At 52.6% G+C, this 21,670-nt stretch overlaps 1 protein-coding gene across 2 annotated transcripts in view; it reads right to left on the bottom strand.

Moving 5' to 3' along the window:
* The window catches only part of TRAPPC8 (trafficking protein particle complex subunit 8), a 1,257,619-nt gene that overhangs the window by 501,644 nt on the left and 734,305 nt on the right, over window positions 1–21,670 (bottom strand). For both annotated transcript variants that reach the window (XM_085605699.1, XM_085605700.1), the window contains one exon: window positions 15,873–15,981. In XM_085605699.1, coding sequence (XP_085461825.1) covers window positions 15,873–15,981 — 109 coding nt within the window. The remainder of the gene's footprint in view (window positions 1–15,872; window positions 15,982–21,670) is intronic.

Below are 21,670 nucleotides of genomic sequence, written 5' to 3'. Positions count from 1 at the left end.
TGGGCTGACTATCTACGACCCTCATTGTCACGGAGCACCAAATAAAGTCCCAGAGAGAGTGATATGCTTAACCGGGGAATTTTTTATTTAGAAAAACAAAAGCAGTCCGAGAAGCAGTTCAGATCCCTTGTTGCCGTCTTCAGGGCTCGTCTCCCTCCAGAGATACTTGTCACCACTTCTTTATGGTGCAGGACTCCCGGATGGCTCGAGAAATAAAGAAAAGAAAGAGGCGCTTATATTAGTGCAAAGGTTGAGGCCAAAATGAGGGGAAGGAGTGAGGGGCACAACACCACCTACGGAATAGAGTGCGGGATGGGGAAGCCGTCACAAGGGAATTGCAGGAAAGCAAAACGGAATATACGCGTGGCCGGTCTCCAGTGATTATAGACTCGGTGCCGTACGATTACCCTCTGTTTGGTCTGAGACCGACATGCCCACCCGACACCCAGATCCCCGAAGGCGTGCACGCACCTGTTGATGCCACGTCCCTCCTGGGCCATGGCGGGGAAGTGCTTCCTCCTTGTGGTCCCGGGGCTCCTTCGGCAGGCAATCGTCCGGTCCTCCGCTCCTCGGAAGCAACGGCCCGCATACTTCGGAGTCGTAAGGGGCTACGCTGCAGGCTCGCTTTCACTTCCTGTCGTCGACACACCCTCTCGCGTCCTCCCAGCTGATGTTGCTCTCAGTGACTGGCCCGTCCGCCCTCCAGGAGGCGTGTCCCGAATCCTCAGTGAAGTCCTTAAAGGGCCAGCTGCATTTGCGAATGTGGCTTTCCTCAGCCTCGGGACCCGGCAACTGTGGAGGAAAGAAGAGACCGCTAGGTGGAAGTGTCTCTTGTTTGGGCCCCATAGGCCTTGGAGTCCGAGACACCCCACCCCCAGAGTCTTCCCGATCGGGGAAGAGGGGACATCGTGACAAAAAGTCGGCATTCAAGTTTAGGGAACCCTTTCAGTGGAGGACGTCAAACGTGAAAGAAACCATCACATGACACGGGGATTGTTGCCTTTGTTTCTACACATCCACACAAGAGGGGCGTGGTCCGTATGGAGGGTGAACTGGCGCCCCTCCAAATAATACCTCAGTTTCTCAATGGCCCACTTAATGGCGAGACATTCCTTGTCGATAACGGGGTAATGTTCCTCCCGAGGGAAGAGCCTCCGGCTGATGAAGAGCACGGGACGTTCGAGGCCGTCATCCGTGAGCTGGGACAAAACAGCCCCGATGCCAACATCTCAGGCATCAGTTTCTAGAATGAAAGGGCGGTTGTGGTCAGGGGAAACAAGCACGGGTCCTTGAGTGATAGCATCTTTCAGTCTTTGAAATGCCGTTAAGGCGGCGGTTGTGGGGTGTGTCAGGAAATGGTTGGGGACCCCCTTCTTTAACAGGTCCGTGGGGGGCGGCTATCTCAGGATAAAGGGGCACGAACCTTCGATAGTAGCCCAGAAGACCCAAAAATGCCCTGCCCTCGTTTTTGGAAGTGGGGAAAGGGACCTGGGTGATGGCTTTGATCTTTTCTTGTTGGGGTTCAATGCATCCGTCTCCTAACAGATAGCCCAGATACCTGACCTTTGAAAACCCCATCCTAGATTTACGGGAGTTGATGTGTAAACCCGCCTTCTGTAATGCCAGACACATTCTATGGCAATGTTGTAAATGCTCCTCCCAAGAAGAGCTAAAGATGATAATGTCATCTAGATAAGCAGAGGAGAACGACCTGAGCGGTTGTAAAACCTTATTCATTAGTCGTTGCAATGTCGCTGGGGCACCGTGGAGCCCAAAAGGCAAGACAGTAAATTCAAAAAGACCATCCGGGGTGATAAAGGCAGTCTTCTCTTGGTCGCATTTGCGTAAGGGTACTTGCCAATATCCCTTCGTCAGGTCAAGAGTGGATATATACTGTGCGTCTCCTAACTGCTCTATCAGTGCATCCACCCGAGGCAGGGGGTAGGCATCCAGCTTGGAGATCGAGTTGACCTGCCGAAAGTCGATACAGAACCTGATACTACCATCGGGTTTGGGTATTAGGACGATGGGGGAGGACCAATTGCTATGGGAGGGCTGCATCACTCCCATTTCCAGCTTGTTTTTGATTTCGGTGGATACAGCCTTCCTTCGTCCCACGGGTATCCGGTAAGGCCGTAGCCGAATTGTTTGGCCGGGGGGTGTTTCTATGTGGTGTTCGACCAAAGTGGTGCGCCCTGGGTGGTCTAAAAAAAGCGATGCAAAAGGCACCAACGTATCTAACGGGGCATCCTGTTGTTCGGTTGTTAACCCCTCATTTACTATCAAGTGGTCTAGGGTGTTTGGACGAGGTGTTTGAGGAATAATCAGATGGTTAGCAGAGGGGGGAGGACCTATCCACTTCAAGAGATTGATGTGATAGGTCTGGGTGCGATGTGGTGTGACCGGCAATCGATAGGTGGTGTTTCCTATTGTCTCCACAACCCGGTATGGTCCCTTCCACTCATTCTTAGCTTTGACAAGAGCCACTGGTAACAACACCAGGGCCCAATCACCTATCCTGAGGGACATCCATTTCTTTCCCTTATCGTATTGCTGTTTGTGTTGGTGCTGGGCCTTTTCGAGGTTTGTCATGGCTAATTCTCTTAGTTTACTTAGGCAGGTTTTTAGCTGCTGGGTGTACTCGAGAAGCTCGCTGGTATCTTTGGTTTCCTTTTCTCAGGCATCCTTTGTCATCTCCAACAGTGTCCTGGGCTACCACCCATACATCTCAAAAGAGGAGCAGCCCAGGCTGCTTTGAACCTGTCCCCGAATGACAAAAAGGGCCAAGGGTTAAAGGCGATCCCAGTGTTTGCCCTCATCTGACATCTTTTTTAACATCAGTTTCAAGGTCCCATTGTATCTTTCGACCAGGCCGTCGGTTTGGGGATGATAGACGGATGTACGTAACTGTTGCACGTCTAACATCTTGCAAACCTGGGTCATTAGCCTGGAGACAAAAGGGGTCCCTTGATCGGTTAATATCTGTCGGAGGAACTCTACAGGCGAAAAATACTCTAAGAGTATGTCGGCAATATTGGTTGTGGTAGGAGACTTTAGAGAGAAGGCTTCCGGGAATCGAGTGCAATAATCAACCAGTTCCAGGACATATTGATAGCCTTTTCCAGATTTAGGTAAAGGCCGAATCAAATCCATACCCACCAGCTCAAAAGGTTTACCTATGATGGGGAGGGGTTGGATAGGAACACCAGGGGGTTTATAGAGATTCTTCCTCTGACTTATCGAACAATCCTGGCAGTATCGTTTTATGTGGGCGTATATGCCGGGTGAGTAAAAGTGTCTCAACAGAGTCTGGGTAGTTTTGAGGGCCCCTGTGTGTCCTGCTAGGAGGTGGCAGAGTGCAAAAAAACATATCTGTTCCCGGAATTGTTTTGTTACCAGCAGCTGGGGTTCTTCTTGAGCCTCCCCTACTCGATACACTAAGCCGTTGTTTATCTGAAAGTGAGGATACCTAGGTTGGTTGGGGTCTTGTGGCAAGCGAGCCTGTTGCCAGGCCTGGTTCAAGGTAGGATCGTTAAGTTGGGCCCAACGGAACCCTTTGTCGCCCTCCCACGGCTCTTGGGTTAACAGGGTTCTGGGGATTTTCTCGGTCATTTTGTAACACTCAGGAGACTGAGCTCGGACTTTGGCCAAAAATAAAGAAAGGGTTATCTATACCCAGAATGAGCTCCTCGGGAAGAACCCAAACGGTCACTCTGGAGAGCGATCCGTCTGGGCACTCCAGGGGTGAGTTGGCAGTGGGATAGGCTTTAACATCCCCATGAACACACCGTATAAAGACCCTCTTTCCCTGAAGCAGTTGTCCCGGTTGTACCAAATCCCCTCTGACTACTGACTGCCTACACCCTGAGTCAAGGAGAGCGTTAACAGGGATACTGTTCAGGCGAAGACTTACATAAAAACATGTCCCCATTTCTTCGGTGTACAGCAGGGGACGGGGTACATAACTGACGTCCATCGGTTCTTCTATCCGTTTTCTAGGACATGTATGGGAGATGTGTCCCCAGTCCCCGCACTCGAAGCACTGGGGGCCTCGGTTCATGGGCGTCTCGTACCTGGGTTGTCTTGCTCTGTCGGGCTCTTTGACAGGGCGAAGCGGTTTCCGGGGTGTAGGTAGGGACCTAGCAGGTTTTTCAGGTTCCCATGATGACCCCCTAGCCTGAGCCCGAGAGAAAGAGGCGGCCATCTCAACAGCTTGTTCTGGGTTTAAATTAGTATGTTGGCACAGCCAGCGCTGGGTGGGGTATGGCAATGCCTCAATGAATTGTTCCAGGTATATGGCGTGCATGACCTGTTCTTTCGTATTTGTCTCAGGCTTGAGCCACTTATCTGCAGCTATCTTTAGTTTAAAGTAAAGGGTTTTTGCTGTGTCTCTGGGAGCTCCCCTCTCTTTCCGAAACCGTATCCGATAGGTCTCAGCGTCTAGACCTAGGTGGTCAAGGATTACTGCTTCTTCATAGGGGGTGACTCCAGCGGGATTGGCAACTTGGTAGGCCGCCTGAGCATCTCCCGTCAGGAGAGGCGCAAGAAAAAACGGCCATTTGGCCACAGGCCAGCCAGACGCCCCTGCTGCCCTTTCAAAATTCATAAGGAAGGCATCAGGGTCTTCTCCAGCCACGTATTTCTGTAGTGCAACGGTGGGAAAGGAGGCCATAGTTTTGTTTGACTTTTGACCGGCAGAGGAATGGGTGCTTCCTCCCCAACTCGTAGTATAGCTTCCATTTTGTCCCTTCATGAGGTCTTTAAACATTTCACGATCCGCCTGTGCGGAGGTGAGTTGCCTCTCCCCAACCCACTCTAGCTTTTTCTGGCCCTCGACCATGTGCTGAATTAAATTCTCCATTTTGGGCTCCCAATGGAAGATGAGGACCGGGCAGAAACACCACGTGTCACGGAGCGCCAAATAAAGTCCCAGAGAGAGTGATATGCTTAAGCGGGGAATTTTTTATTTAGAAAAACAAAAGCAGTCTGAGGAGCAGTTCAGATCCCTTGTTGCCATCTTCAGGGCTCGTCTCCCTCCAGAGATTCTCATCACCACTTCTTTATGGCGCGGGACTCCCGGATGGCTCGAGAAATAAAGAAAAGACAGAGGCCCTTATATTAGTGCAAAGGTTGAGGCCAAAACGAGGGGAAGGAGTGAGGGGCACAACACCTCCTACGGAATAGAGAGCGGGATGGGGAAGCAGTTACCAGGGAGTTGCAGGAAAGCAAAACGGAATATACGCCCGTCCGGTCTCCGGAGATTATAGACTCTGTGCCGTACGATTACCCTCCATTTGGTCTGAGACCGACATGCCCACCCGACACCCGGATCCCCGAAGGCGTGCACGCACCTGTTGAAGCCACGACCCTCCTGGGCCGTGGCGGGGCGGTGCGTCCTCTTTATGGTCCCAGGGCTCCTTCGGCAGACAATCGTCCGGTCCTCCGCTCCTCGGAAGCAACGGCTCTCGTCCTTCGGAGTCGTAAGGGGTTCCGCTGCAGGCTCGCTCTCCCTTCCGGTCGTCGACACACCCTCTTGCGTCCTCCAAGCTGATATTGCTCTCAGTGACTGGCCCGTCCGCCCTCCAGGAGGCGTGTCCCGAATCCTCAGCAGATTCCTTTATTTATTTTATTTACTCATTTGTATTGCGCAACGAATCATCCCCGGGGGATCTCTTGGCGCATGAGAGAGGAACACCAAGAGGTGGAGGAAATATTTAGAATAGCCAGGTCTTGAGCAGCTTTTTAAAACAACAGAAATTAGTACAGGCACGGATCTCGTCTGGCAAGGAATTTCACTAGGTGGGAGCCACGTACAAGAAAGCCCGGCCACCCATTCTAGCCTTCCTGACTCTGCGAACACAAAGCAAATTTCGATTGCTGGATCTCAGCAGTCGTATAGGATGGTACAGTTAGAGCTTCTTTGTCAGGTAGGCTGGGCCCAACCTATGGAGGGACTTATAAACTAGACATAGCAGTTTGAAGGTGGACCTCTTTTTAATAGAAAGCCAGTGTAGTTGGTGCAGGAGGGGTAGCGAGGGGGTCCGAGCCGGCTTGTTAAGAACAAGACGGGGCGCCGTGTTTTGGACCACCTGTAATTTGGCGGCCAGATCCTCCCTCATCCCAACCAACAGTGAATTACCATAATCCAGTCGACTAATCAGAAGTGACTGGATAAGGGTCTGTCTGGCCGTAAACTGAATCCATGGAAAGATCCTACTGAGCATTCGCATGGTTCCAAAGTAGGCACCTGCCACTGATTTTACCTGCTCATCCATTGCTAAGTTATTGTCAATTTTTATGCCCAGATTCTTCGCCCAGCCTCTGGGGGCAGGTGCATCTCCTAGCTCGGATGGCCACCACTCAGGGGTCGACATCTCCTTCGCCATGCCATATAGGACGATCTCGGTCTTTGAAGAGTTAAGCTGAAGAAAGTTCTTCCTCATCCAATTCGCTATGCTGATCATACAATGGCGAAATTTAAGTCTGGTAACCACAGGACCTTCCTCGATAGGGACTATCACCTGGGAATCATCGGCATAAGATATGGTTTCAAACCCCCACACCAGGGGGGCCACATATATGTTGAACAGAGTAGGGCTCAAAACTGAGCCCTGGGGGACCCCTTTATCAATGCTGGTAGTTTGGGAGCTAAATGACTCAAGCTGAACACATTGGATTCTGTCCACCAAAAACTTCTGGAGCCATTTAAGGGCCCTGCCTCCGACACCAATCTCTCGCAACCGGTCTAAAAGGATCCGATGGGAGATGGTATCGAAGGCAGCCGACAGATCCAACAGCACCAATATCACATGGACATCCCTATCCAAGGACATCCGTATAGTGTCTGTTACCTCCAACAGTGCCGCCTCGGTGCTGTGTGAGGTACGGAAGCCCGACTGGGAGGCATCCAGTATGTCGTTCTGCTCCAGATAATGGTAAAGATGTCAGTTAACTAAGGACTCCATGATTTTTGCACAACACGGCAAAAGAGAGATTGGTCTAAAATTCTGAAGGTCGCTAGGATCCGCTAGCACCTTCTTCAGAAGGGGTTTTATGCGCGCATCTTTCCACTTGCGCGGGCAAGCTGCATTTGCGAACGTGGCTTTCTTCAGCCTCAGGACCCGGCAACTGTGGAGGAAAGAAGAGACAGATAGGTGGAAGTGTCTCTTGTTTGGGCCCCATAGGCCTTGAAGTCCGACACTCATGGAGATATTTATTCCAGGGAGGTTGAGGGAGCCTCCTTTTCTTTATCTGGCTCTGAGAAGGTGTAAAATATGGCCTCTGAGCTGGACAAAGGCTGATGAGACGGGATAACCAAAGGGCCGGAACCCTCGCCTTCCTCAGGGCTGAAGGGGTGCTTTTAGCTGAAGATGGCATTGGTGTGGTTGGGGTAGAGGTTACAAACCTTGTGTGACTCTGTAATCTCGTGTGTGAAAGTTCTTGATGTGCAGGGACACGTGGCCCCAGGGAGGGCACAAGGGCCTTGGAATTGGTCTAGTTCTGGGAGCACCGGGAGGCACACAAACTAGTGATCAGGTCAACCATGACAACAAGCCTGAAATATCGGCCTTATAGTCCATATGTCCCAGGCTCATTGTGGTGGAGAAAAAGCGTTGAACTCTACAGTATACAGGATCACCCCAATGAAGGGAAGCCTTGGTGATGGAACTAGGTGGGGCTTCAGCTAGTTGACAGTGAACCCCAACGACGTTGGGAGTTCTACCATTGTCTGAAAGAGGTCTATGAGTGACTGCAGCAAACTAGCCTTCAGCAGCTAGCGGTATGGGAAAAAAGGAAATCCTGACCACGAGGTTTGTCAGCGATCACTGCCACAACTTTCATGACTGGTGAGGCGGAACGAAGCACTACAAACTAAAAATGCTCCTGGCCCGCCTTGAACTGCAGGTAATGCCTCTAGCAATGCAGGACAGTTATAAAAAAAAATGTGTCTCCTACAAGCCCAAGGGCAGCATCCAGTCACTTGGGTCCAGAGTAAAAAGGATCTGAGCCAATGCGAGCACTTTGAATTTGTCCTTCCGTAGGAAGGCGTACAGAGGTCAAAGGTCCAAGATACGTCTGAAAATGCATCCTTTTTATGGACAAGTAAGTAGCAGTAATAACCCTTGTTTTTCTCCAAATCTCACACTATGCTACTGTAGCAGGATGGAGAGATGCTCTTCTGAAATTGTTCTGGTAAGGGATGAATATTGGGTGTGAATAGAGGTAGGGAAAGGTAGGGCATAGCCCTTTCAAACAATCTGCACAATCCATCTTTTGGACGTGATGGATCGCCTACCTCAGAGAGGCAAGGAAAGGTATGGCAAAGCCCTTTTGAAAAATGTGTCGGACGTGATGGCTTTCCAACCTGGTAGGAAGTGCTGCATCCTGCACTCCCCATTGGTTGGGTGTGACCTCTTGGTGTCCCATGCGGTGAGTCAAGATCTGTGTCAGGGGAGACATCATGCCCACTTGCATTTTGTAAATCAAGTTATAAGGTATCAACAGCATAATGAGGGCAGAGCAAGCTATGCTCCTAATTATTATCCTCATCATCGGTATCTGGAGCTGCACCCTGTTCTGGCACAGGATCAGTGAAAACTAAAAAGAAATTGAGCCTCTGCTGACAGTTACTTTGCAGCGGAGGCACCTGATTAGGCTCCATGACAACTGGTTGGCCTTTCCTACAAGATCAGTCGAGCTTGGACCAACGCTGGTTCAGGGTCAGACATGGGGACTGGTACCGGATCATTAATCGGTACTGGTGGAGTCTGTCTTGACGTAGGGGATCATATCGATCTTGGGCCCAGAGTGGAAATCTGTACAGGATTTGGCACAGACCCAGTAACAGGTCCCACAGGGAAAGACTGACAGTGAAATATTCGCCAGTGGTAAACCGACTGGAGGACCCTGAAGTTGTGTGGGACTCAAAGGCCCGCCAGAGAAAGCCAGAAGTGCACTAAAGATTTGCAGAAAGTCCTCTTTGAAGGCCTTGATCTCCTGCAAAGTTGACAATAGTACGGTGAACTCAGATCCGCTGGTACAAACTGAGGTATTGGTTTCTTGACCGGTGAACTCTAGGGAATGTAACTAAAACCTTGATGCTTTCATGCCTTACCTTCGGAGCCAAAGTGGAGTGAAGAGATCAAGTCCTGCTCCGCTTCCTTATTTTTGCACTTGTACTTCAACTTATCAGAAGATTTCAACCTGGCTAGACACTTGGAGCATGAACTGAGTGAAGAGCACAGCTACCTCTTCTGTTCATCAATATACAACTTTGCCTCCCAGTCTCAAATCCCCTTTGGGCACATTAAGGTGCATTTGACACAACTTCACGTCATTTCAGGCACCAGACACCAAAGGCACACCTTGTGTGGGTCCACAACGGACAACTGCTTCCTGCAGTCGCAGCACGACTTGAATCCTGATGTTTTCATCAGTGGGGACATCATTTCCTAACACTTTTTAAACAGCTGCTTGGAGTCATCAGAAGACCAACAAAGCTTTGAGTTGAGAGCCTGAATTGCGTCCCAAGGCATGGAAAGGAAGACACTGTCATCAGCACGCAGGGTTGGCACCTATTTGCAGCTCCACTTTGTCATTTATGGGGCGGTATGGAGTCAGTGAGGAGCTGCATGACATCGCCTATTGGCACGCGGGAGCATTGCTCCATAATTTTGCAGATCCAGTCTGGCACCAGGACAATATTCTAGGAATCAGCGGTTAGAAGTAGCTATCAGAATCAAATGCCTCAACGAACAAGTTACTTACCTTCGGTAACGATGTATCTGTAAGAAACATTAGTTAGTTAGATTCCTCACCTTAGAATATCCCCAGGCGTCAGACTGGATCCGGAAGATTTTTCGTCAGCAATACCCCTTGCGCGTCGCTAGGCGTCGTCTGCGGCTCCGCGTCCGTCGTCGGCGTCGTGCGCCGGGATGACGTCGGAGTACTTAGACGCCGCCCTCGCGCGCTGGCGTCAGTTCTTGTACATAGCCTTCCGCGCCAGGAACGCAGAGCCATGCAAAGACCGACACTGGTGCCAAAAATAAAATCTAGAGGCCTGAAAGGACAACCTTAACCCTAGATGTCAGTTCGCAGAACGGGGAGGATGGGTGGGTCGGTGAGGAATCTAACTAACTAATGTTTCTTACAGATACATCGTTACCGAACGTAAGTAACTTGTTCATCTGAAAGAAACACGTTAGTTGGATTCCTCACCTTAGAATAGATACCCAAGCAATACCATCCCCGGTGGTGGGTCTGCGAACCAAGATCACACCAGAAAGTCCTGGAGGACAGAACGGCCAAAGAAGCCATCCCTCCGGACTTGGCTGTCAAGGCAATAATGCCTGGCAAACGTGTGTAGCGAAGCCCACGTCGCCGCCTGACAGATGTCCTGCAAAGGGACTCCCCGTCCCAAGGCAGTAGAAGCCGCCGTGGCCCGAGTAGAATGGGCGCGCAGCCCAACAGGAGGGTCCTTTTTAGCCAAGGAATAGCAAATTTTGATACACAAAACGACCCACCGAGAGATGGTCCGTTTGTGCACAGCTTTCCCCTACTTAGCGCCCACGTACCCAACAAAAAGCTGGTCGTCCACCCGGAACTGTTTTGTGCGGTCCAGATAAAAGGAGAGCGCACGTTTTGGGTCCAGACGGTGGAGCCTCTCTTCCTCTTTGGAAGGATGCGGAGGCGGAAAGAAGGTGGGCAAGGTGACAGACTGCCCAAGGTGAAATGGAGTCACCACTTTAGGAAGAAAGGAAGGACGAGGCCGAAGGACAACCTTGTCCGGATGAACAGACAGAAAAGGAGGCTTGGAAGATAAAGCCTGGAGCTCACTCACCCGTCTAGCCGAGGTGATGGCTACCAGAAAAGCAGTCTTAAGAGTCAGAAGACGAAGGGGACAATTGTGAAGAGGCTCGAAGGGAGCGCACATCAAGAATGTCAAGACCAGATTCAAGTCCCACTGAGGCATTACAAAAGGGACAGGAGGGAACGTGTGTGTAATGCCTTTGAGAAAGCGTGTAACCACAGGGGACTTGAAAAGAGAAGGCTGATCAGGAAGCCGCAAGAAGGCGGAGATGGCAGCAAGATAACCTTTCAGGGTGCCCAGGGCAGAGCCCTGCCGGGCCAGAGAAAGAAGAAAGAGGAGAACCTCAAAAAGAGGGGCGGAAAGGGGATCCACAGCCTTTGCTGTGCACCATGCCACAAATTTGTTCCACCGGCAGGCGTATACCGACTTTGTGGAGGGACGCCTGGCTGCCAGAATGATATCACAGACTTCAGGAGGCAAGTCAAATGGCATCAACTGCCGCCGCTCAATCTCCACGCATGGAGGTGGAGGCTGGACAGGTTCGGGTGGAGGACCGTCCCCTGCTGCTGCGACAGAAGATCCTCCCGAAGGGGCAGACGTATCGGGGGATCGGTCAACATACTGAGTAGCTCGGGATACCAGTATCTTCGTGCCCAATCCGGAGCCACCAAGATGACTTGGGCCCGGTCGTGCCTGATCTTCTTCAGCACTCTGGGCAGAAGTGGTATAGGCGGAAAGGCGTACAACAGACCGCAACTCCACTCGTGACGAAAAGCGTCGCCGAGCGAGTGCCGCCTTGGAAATTCCAACGCGCAGAACTGCTGACATTGCGCGTTCTCTTCGGTGGCGAATAGATCTAACCAAGGCTCTCCCCACTGCTGAAAGTGACCTTGCGCCACTTCGGAGTTCAGACGCCATTCGTGATCCATCATGCACCGGCGGCTGAGTTCGTCTGCTCTGGCGTTCAGAGAGCCCGCCAGATGTTGAACCACTAGGGTGACGCCCTGGTGTTCCAGCCATGTCCAGAGGTGCAGAGCCTCCTGACAAAGGGTCCACGACCCCACCCCGCCCTGTTTGTTGCAATACCACATGGCGGTGGTGTTGTCCGTGAACACCTGCACGACACTTCCCCTGACAGAGGGAAGGAAGGCTTTCAGTGCAAGCCGGATCGCTCTCAACTCCAACAGGTTGATGTGGAGACGAGACTCCGCCGGAGACCAGAGGCCTCTGATCTCCGCCTCTCCCATATGGCCACCCCATCCCAGGAGGGACGCATCCGTCACTACGACATGCTCCGGTTGGGGAAGGGAGAGGCTTTTGCCCTTGACCCACTCGCGGTCCGTGAGCCACCACTGCAACTGCTGTGCAGTGCCCTCCGAGATCAAGACATGGTCGGACAGGTTGCCGTGATGCTGGGCCCACTGAAACTTCAGGTCCCACTGCAGAGCCCGCATGCGCCGCCTGGCGTGATGCACTAGTAGGATGCAGGAGGCCATCAGCCCCAGAAGCCGCAACACTAGCCTGACCGAAACCCGGGATAGAGGCCGAAAGATGGGAATCAGGGCCTGTATATCCCGGACCCGCTGTTCCGGTGGATGGACCCGGAACTGCGCCGAATCGAGAACCGCTCCGATGAAGAGGAGCTTCTGAGAGGGACTCAGGTGTGACTTCGGCACGTTGATGGAAAACCCCAGCAAATGCAGGAGATCCGCCGTAGTCTGGAGGTGGGAGACGACTGCCTGGGGCGAGCCCGCCTTCAACAACCAGTCGTCGAGATAGGGGAAGACTGGAACCCCTGATCTGCGCAGATGAGCTGCGACCACCGCCATCACTTTCGTGAACACCCGAGGGGCACTGGTGAGGCCGAAGGGGAGCACGGTAAACTGAAAGTGCTCTTGGCCCACCGTGAACCGCAGGTAACGCAGGTGGACCGGCAGGACGGGGATATGGAAATATGCGTCCTGCAAGTCCAACGCTACCATCCAGTCTCCAGGGTCTAGGGCAGCTAAAACCTGAGCCAACGTTAGCATCTTGAATCTTTCCTTTCGGAGGAAGGCATTGACGTTCCGGAGGTCCAAGATAGGGCGTAGGCCCCCCTTGCCCTTCTTGGGAACCAGAAAGTAGTGGGAATAACAACCACGACCTACTTCTGGACTCGGAACGCGCTCGACGGCCCCCTTGGCCAAGAGAGCCGAAACTTCCTCGCGGAGAAGATTCAAATGATCCCCCGAGATACGGTGGTGCTGCGGTGGCATGGCTGGAGGAGTCGTCTCGAAAGGGAGGGAGTAGCCCCTTCGGACGATTTGCAGCACCCACCTGTCCGATGTTATGGACCGCCAGTGGAGCAGGTGATGGCGAACTCTGCCACCCACCGGCGTGGTATGGGCCTGAAAGCTCGGACTAGGAGGGCTTTGAGGCGGATGCTGCCGGGGTGGAAGTGGGCTGACCACGTCGGCCTCCATTTCCGCCACGGCGGAAACCACGTCCGCGACCAGGTTGGTTCTGCGGCTGGTGGCTTTGCGGACGTGAGGAGGCGCCCCTTCCTTGGCCACGAAAGGGGCGAAAAGCGGAGGTGTGCGCCCGCGGAGCCGAGAGGCCCAAGGACTTGGCCGTAGCCCGGGAGTCCTTAAAGCGGTTCAGCGCACTGTCCGCCTTCTCACCAAACAGGCGAGTGCCATCAAAGGGCATGTCCATGAGGGTGTTCTGGACATCCCCGGAAAATGACGTGGACCGCATCCAGGCGTGGCGGCGGAGCGCCACCGTGGTGGAAATCGCCCGACCCAGCGAGTCCGTGGTGTCAAGCCCACATCGTATGGCGTGCCGTGCTGCATCCCTCCCATCGGCCAAAGCCTGGTTAAGACGCGTCCGGACCTCCTCCGGACACAGGGGCAGCACGTCCTCCACCGTATCCCACAGGGAATGGGTATAACGGTCCAAGAGACAGGCGGTATTCAAGGACCGCAGGCCCAAACTAAGGGACGAGAACAGTTTCTTGCCAAACTGCTCGAGTCTCTTGGAATCCCGGTCCGGTGGAGCGGTCGGGAAGGAGGATTGGGAGGTAGAGGCCTGGATAACCAGACTCTCGGGGGTGGGGTGTTGGGACAGGAAACTGGGGTCGCCCGGAGCAGGGCGGTGGCGCCTGGCAACGTTCCTATCCACAGGAGGAACTGTGGAGGGCTTGGACCAGGTGCCCTGCAGAACGTCAGTGAGGGCCTCATTGAACGGCAGCAGAGGCTCAGTGGAGCTTGCTGAGGTTTGAAGCACCTCAGTGAGGATGTTAGTCCTCACAGCCACGGCAGGCAACTCGAGCCCAAGGGCCTCGGCCGCCTTGCGCAGCACCACAGAAAATGCTGCACCCTCCTCCGAAGCCACGGTCGGAGGAGAAGTGAATCCAGTGTCTGGCGAGGTGTCCAGCCCACTGGCCTCCCCCAGTTCATCTGCCCAGTCCTGAGAAAGCTGTGACTGAACAGCCATAGGGTCCTCGAACCCCTCCCAGTCGCCCCCTTCTTCCGATTCCTGATAAACAGGAGAAACGATCGGAACCGGACTGTAGAGATGGTAGGACTCAAGCGGCGTCGGATGCGGCGTCGGTCGACGCCGTTGCGGCGCCGGGTCCGGAGGAGGGCTAAACTGGGGCGGTGTCGGCGCCAAAGGCGTTGGCGGCGCCGGAGGTGTAGGCGGGTGCGCCGGCGGCGCCGGTGGTGGCGTCGGTGGTTCATTCGCCGGCGCCGGTGGAGGAGTGACCAGGTCAACCGGCGTCGACGGGGGCCCAGGCATGGGCCCCGCGGGGACCTGCGGCGTCGAGACCGGAGTCGTCGACGGCGCCGGGGCCGGAGCCGCCGGCAGGCAAGGTCGCCCAGTCGAGTCCGCGGGGCCCGAAGGCGCGCCAGCGGGCGTCGACGGCAGGGCCAGGCTCCTCATGGCCGAGAGGAAGGCACTGATCTCCGCCGGCACCGCGTCAGTCCCAGGGACCGGAAGGTATGGGGGCGGACGCGGCGCCTGCGGCTCCGCCGGAGCCGCGGGGGTGGAACCACCCTGACCCTCGGCCGAGTCGCGCGACCGGCGAGGGGAGTCCGAAGAGCGGTGTCGCCTCTTGGACTTCTTTGAGCGTTTGGACTTACCCGACGACTTGGAGCCGGATGATCGATGGCGTCGGCTAGGGCTCCGCGAGCGATCCTTGGACCTCCTCCTGGACCGGGATCGCGCACGACGCGGAGCGGCGAAGCTCGAGAAGCTTGCGGGACCGCTCCCGCCTAGCCTTCGAAGTCAGGGCCTGGCAGTCGTTGCACGACTTCGCGTCATGGTCGGGGCCTAAACAGTAGAGGCACCGGCGGTGGTGATCGGTCACCGACATCAGTCGATGGCAATCCTCGCAAGCCTTGAACCCAGGCATCCTACCGGCAACCAGATGTCAACAGACAAGGATCAAAAATGATCAAAAAGATTTAGTCAAAAAAGACTAAAAGGGGTAGCTCTCCCGGATCTGCGCTCACTGGCGCGGAAAAAAGAAGAACTGACGTCAGCGCGCAAGGGCGGCGTCTAAGTACTCCGACGACGTCATCCCGGCGCACGACGCCGACGACGGACGCGGAGCCACAGACGACGCCTAGCGACGCGCAAGGGGTATTGCTGACGAAAAATCTTCCGGATCCAGTCTGACGCCTGGGGATATTCTAAGGTGAGGAATCTAACTAACGTGTTTCTTTCAGATGGATATTTTAGGATTGCCACATCCTGAACAGTCTCAACTACCCCACCTCCCCTTACACTCTAAAATAGTTTCAAGCAATGGTAAGTTACATGGACAGAAAAGCAGCAAAGGGGATGAGCATGAAATAGTAGAGAAGCCATAAGGACATACATTTCAGTTGAGAAGATGGGTTCTTTAAACGTGGACGAAAAGAATAATCAATGAGACATTCTCAGATGAAAACAAAGAGACAGATAAAAATTATATAGCATTCTATTTGTTTAATTTTAAAATGAAAAAAACTATCCATCAGATAGAATGCATAATTACTCAAATATTTAAAAATAAAAAGCATGTCGAAATGTTACAAACCTTCTGATGGTCGCCGATCATGGCCAAAGAAAACTCGTGTTGCTGAGGTGTTAATGTGCGGCAAAGGAAGCTGAGGTAAAGGACCATCTGGAGATAGCTGACTCACATTCTGGGGGAAAAAAGGCAGAATATTACCTACCTATGATGCTCATGTGACCCTTTCAGGTTTTCATTTTAAATGTCTTTCACATAGGCATACCAAGCCCCTCCATAACACCTTGGTGTTATTTAATAAAATGATTAGTTGGACTTATGCATGCACTCAGAACTGCGACACGTCCAACATCTGGCAATCTCATATTGTCCCCTACTTTCGAGCCTTTCCTGACAGCATGAGAATAATTAAAAAGCGCAAGAGAATAGGTGGAGTTTATTATTTACCAGTGAAAGTGTTAAGCACTGAAGAACAAGTTACTTACCTTCGGTAACGCTTTTTCTGGTGGATGCTGTATCTGCCTGTGGATTCCTCACCTTATGAATATCCCCTGCATCAGCATTCCGCGGAAACATTTTCCTAGCTCTCCATGCCGACTAGGTCGTCACAATACTATGGTTCCGCGTGACGTCACTGGAGCCATAAGAGGGCCACGTCGGCGTGATGACGTTAGTTCCACCCATTTTTTCCAAGGAAAGCAAAAGAAAGCAAGCATTTCCTATAAGCCTACACAAAGGCAAACGGAGGCAATACACAATGACAATATGAAACAACATTAACGAATACCTCTTAAGGTATAAAAAGGTGGACAACGGGGAGGCGGGTGGGTCAGTGAGGAATCCACAGGCAGATACAGTATCCACCAGAAAAAGTGTTACCGAAGGTAAGTAACTTGTTGTTCTGATGCATACAATTGCCTGTGAAATCCTCACCTTATGAATAGAATCCCACAGCAGTCCCACTCCCGGAGGAGGGTGTCCACCCTTCTATACCAAAAAGTCCTGCCAAACAGAGCGCGCAAAATGGCCGTCCCTCCTCACTTCGGAATCTAACAGTAATGCTTCGCGGAAGTGTGGAGGGAAGCCCAAGTTGCAGCCTTACAGATGTCCAGCACAGGAACACATCTGGACTAGGTAGACGTAGACGATTTAGCCCAGGTGGAATGAGCTCTAATGCCTTCAGGAGGCTCCTTACCAGCCAGAGCGTGGCAGATTTTGATGCACAAGATGATCCACCTGGATAGAGTGCGCTTGTGCACCGCCTTGCATCCAACGTAGCCCACAAAGAGCTGATCGTCCAATCGCAGGTCCTTCAATCTATCCAGATAGAAACGAACCGCCCTCTTAGAACCCAGCCTCTCCTCCTCATTGAAAGGGTGAGGAAAGTAGGGAGGGTAATGGACTGCCTTAGATGGAAGGGAGTTACCACCTTAGGCAGAAAAACAGCCCTGGTCCTGAGAACCATCCTTTCAGCATGAATAGTCAGAAACGGAGGCTTAGAACTCAAGGCCTGAAGCTCACTCACCCTCCTAGCTGAGGTGATAGACACAAGGAAGACCATTTGGAATGACAGCAGTCTCAAAATGAAGGGAGTAAGAAGAAACATATTAGTAAGGCCCTTAATAAACCTTAAAAACCACCGGAGATTTGAAAAGAGACGGCTGATCAGGCAAACAAAGAAATGCCGATAAAGCCGACAAATAACCTTTAACAGCAGCCACAGCACAACCCTGCTGGGCCAAATGCAACACAAAACAAAGAACATCAGAAAGATGAACCTTTAAGGCATCAATAGATCTTTCTCCACACCATTTAACAAATCTTGACCACCTGTAGGAGTAAATGGACTTAGTGGAGTGTCGCCTGGCCGATAAGATAACATCCACCATGTCAGGAGGGAGAGAGAAGGAACTCAGGTTGCCCCATTCAATCTCCAGGCATGAAGGTGCAGGCTCTGGAGGTGGGGGGTGAAGAACCTGCCCCTGCGACTGGAGGTCTACCCTGAGAGGGAGACGGAGCGGAAGGTGCGACGAGAGGTGAAGTAGATCCGTGTACCACACCCTTCTTGGCCAATACGGGGCGATCAATATGATTTGGGCCCGGTCTTGGCGAATCTTCCTCAGAACCCGAGGAATCAAGGGTATGGGAGGAAACGCGTAAAGGAGTTGTGAGCTCCAACTCAACTGAAACGCATCCCCCAACGCCCCCTGCATCGGAAACTGGAGACTGCAGAATGACGGGCAATGCGTGTTCGAGCGTGGCAAACAGGTCCACCCAAGGAGTCCCCCACATCCGGAAGATGTGTCAAACTACCTCCGGATGAAGCCTCCACTTGTGGTCAGCGGAGAACTGCCAACTGAGAATGTCCGCACACACGTTCAACACCCCGGCCAGATGATTTGCCATCAAGCAAATCCGATGGTCCTGAACCCAGGACCAAAGTCGTAACGCCTCCCTGAAGAGACAGTACGACCCTACTCATCCCTTCTTGTTGACATACCACATCGCGGTAGTGTTGTCCGTCAGGACTTGAACCAACTAACCGGGAAGGGCGAAAGGCCTTGAGCGCCAAACGTATCGCCCACAATTCCATTAGATTGATATGAGACAATCTCTCCTCTGGAGATCAAAGACCAAAGATCCAGATCCCCCAGATGATCACCCCACCCTAGGGTAGAGGCATCCGTTATCACTGTGGCCACTGATGGAGGAAGATGAAAGGGCTTTCCTTGAGACAGATTGCCCTCCACGCTCCACCAAGACAGATCCGCTGCAGCTTCTCTGGAGATCCTGACTGACTCCCTGAGATCTCCGTTGTGTTGATACCACTGCCTGCGGAGGCACCAGTGGAGTGCCCTCATGTGCCAGCGTGCATGGATGACCAACAGAATGCAGGAGGCAAACAGACCAAGCAGACGTAGGACCTTCAGAACTCGAACAACCGCTCTATTGTGGCATAAAGGTATTTCCTGAATGTCGAGAATCCTTTGCGGAGGAGGAAAAGCTCGACACAGTGGTATCCAGTACTGCCCCTATGAACAGTTTGCGCTAGAGGGCACCAGGTGAGACTTGGGCACATTTATCGAAAAACCCAATCTGAACAACAGCTGATTTGTTACCTGCAGATGACGACGCACCATCTCTGGCGACTCTGCCTTCAGAAGCCAGTCGTCCAGGTAGGGGAAAACCGGGATCCCAGACCTCCTGAGATGGGCAGCCACCACCGCCATCACCTCGGTGAAGACTCGAGGTGCAGTAGTAAGACAAAACGGAAGGACCGCAAACTGGTAATGCTGCGAACCAACCGTAAACCGGAGATACTTTCTGTGCGACTTCAGGATTGGGATGTGAAAATACGCATGCTGCAAGTCGATGGACACCATCCAGTCCTCTTGTTGCAGCGCTTGAAGAACCTGTGCTAGGGTGAGCATCTTGAACCTCACCTGCTTGAGAAACAGAGTCAAGATTCTGAGATCCAGAATGGGAGGTAACCTGCCATCCTTTTTGGGAATCAGGAAATACCGGGAGTAGCATCTCCTGATCCGGAACCATCTCTATCGCACCTTTTTGTAACAGGACAAGAACCTCCTTCTGAAGCATAAGTAAATGATCTTCCGTGCAAAACCTCTGGCAATGAGGAGGGAATTCCCTGAAGTGAAGGGCGTACCCATTTTCTACCAGATCTAAAACCCAAAGGTCCGAAGTGACCAACTTCCAATCATGTAAAAAAATGGGTAAGCCGCCCCCCCCCCACAGGACCAGCATGATCCAGGATGGCGGATCTAGGGCTGATTTGCTGCATTACCAGGAGGGGTTGAGGAGGTAGAGGAGGAGGAGGAGGAAGAAGGCTGACGACCCGCTTCACGAAGGTGACCGCTGCCCTTACCCCTGTAGGACTTGTACAAGGGGTTTTGTTGCTGCTGCTGCTGCGGCTGACGGGATCCACGAAAGGAAGATTTCCCAAAGCCACAGTATCTTCTTTAGCCATATCCCCTTGCCTGAGACTGTAGACCCAATGATTTCGCTGTGTCCTTTCTGTCCTTGAACCTTTGCAAAGCAGAGTCAGCTTTTTCCCCAAAAAGCCTAGAACCGTAAAAAGGTAGATCCAGAAGGGCAGCCTGTACATCAGATGAGAACCCAGAAGACCTCAGCCATGCATGTCTTCTAGAAGCAATGGATGAACCCATCACCCTGGCCACCGAATCTGCCGTGTCCAGGCCAGACTGGGTGACTTGGCGAGCAGCAGTCTGGGAGTCTGCCAGAACCTCACTCAAATTACCCCGGTCTTCCTCAGATAATTTCAGAAGAAGCTGCTTGGCAGAGTCAATAAGGGCATGAATGTATCTACCCAACAAACAAGTAGCGTTGGTGGATTTCCAAGCCATACTCGCTGAAGAGAAGACCTTCTTTGCAGATTGCTCAAGCTTCTTGGAATCCCTGTCAGCAGAAGCTTGCGGAAAGGCATCCGTAAACAGCTTTGAACATGAAGCCTACACCACCAAACTCTCATGCGAAGGATGAGAGGAAAGAAACACAGGATCTCCTGGGGCAGGCATGGTACCTTCTGGACACAGATCTTGAAACTGCAGGAGCAGAAAGAGGATTGCGCCAAACCTCAAGGATCGGCTCCGCCAGAGCATCATTGAAAGGCAAGAGTGGTTCAACCACAGAGGACGGAGAATGAAGCACCTTTGTAAGCAAATTAGGCTTATACTAAGCCATAGAGAGCTGCAGATCCAAGAGCTCTGCTGCCTTCCTTATTACAGCATGGTAAGGTGTAACGTCCTTCGAAGAACCTTTCTGAGAAGCAAAGTCCCACTCTGGGGAGGTGTCAAGTCCACTTGCCTCACACAGACCCTCGAACATATCCTTAGGCTCATAAATTTCACCTTCCTCCATATCTTCAGCCTGGTACTGTTTCTCCTCTAGCAACCTCTACGCTATTCTCCTCAAGCGCATCTTCGGTGTCGGCGGCGCCACACGCGGCGTCGATGGCTCCAGGAGTGGCGTCGAAGGTGGATCCGTAGCTGCAACCTACGTTTAACGAATCCGTGAAGAAGGTTCGCCGGATGGAGCCGGAGAATGCCCATACGGCGTCGATATCCTCGGAGCCAGAATTTGCCATGACGGCGTCATCGGCATGAATGGCACGTAGGGAGCCTGAGAATAATGGTGAGTCACACCCAAATTAAATGCCAGAGATCCCACGGGACCCGAAGGTGCACCAGAAGGCTAAGAGGCCCTGTGAAACACACCATACATGGCATGTAAAAAATGCGAGGGATCCGAACCCGGCACCGGGAATGAAGGATCCTGCGCCGGTTTGAGATCCGATCGAGGAGCCTCTGGAGTCGGAACTACCGGGGCCACAGGCGGAGCCACAGGAGCCGAAGGAGTCTCAGCATCAGCCGGATTCGATGAACCATCTGGAGCCGGAGAGAATCTCAGCGTTGGAGTCCCCTGATACGAAGGAGAATGGGCCGGAGTCACCTGAGGAGACACTGAAGGAGAAGGAGAGACAAAGTCCTTAACACGACTTCGATGAGCCGGAGAAGGCGACCTCGAAGCCACAGGCTTCGACGAACGGCGTCGAGATCCATGCCTGTTCTTCTTATTGTGTTTCCTCCACGAATCATGTGAAGTCGACGACCTCGACTTCGAACGTTTTCGACCCCTTTTTTCTTTTCTTACTTTGGCCATGTACATCTTGGTTTCTCGTTCCTTCAAGTCCTTCGGGTTCATTTTCCTACAGCAAGGACAGCCCTCGACGTTGTGATCAGATGATAGACACCACAGGCAGTCCTCATGGGGGTCAGTGATCGACATATGCCCCTGCACTCCTTACAGGGTTTGAAGCCCGACTT

Source organism: Triturus cristatus, chromosome 5_1, assembly GCF_964204655.1.
Source record: "Triturus cristatus chromosome 5_1, aTriCri1.1, whole genome shotgun sequence".
Taxonomy (NCBI): domain Eukaryota; kingdom Metazoa; phylum Chordata; class Amphibia; order Caudata; family Salamandridae; genus Triturus; species Triturus cristatus.
The sequence above is the reverse complement of the archived record's forward strand: the minus strand, read 5'-3'. Positions and strand labels throughout refer to the sequence as shown.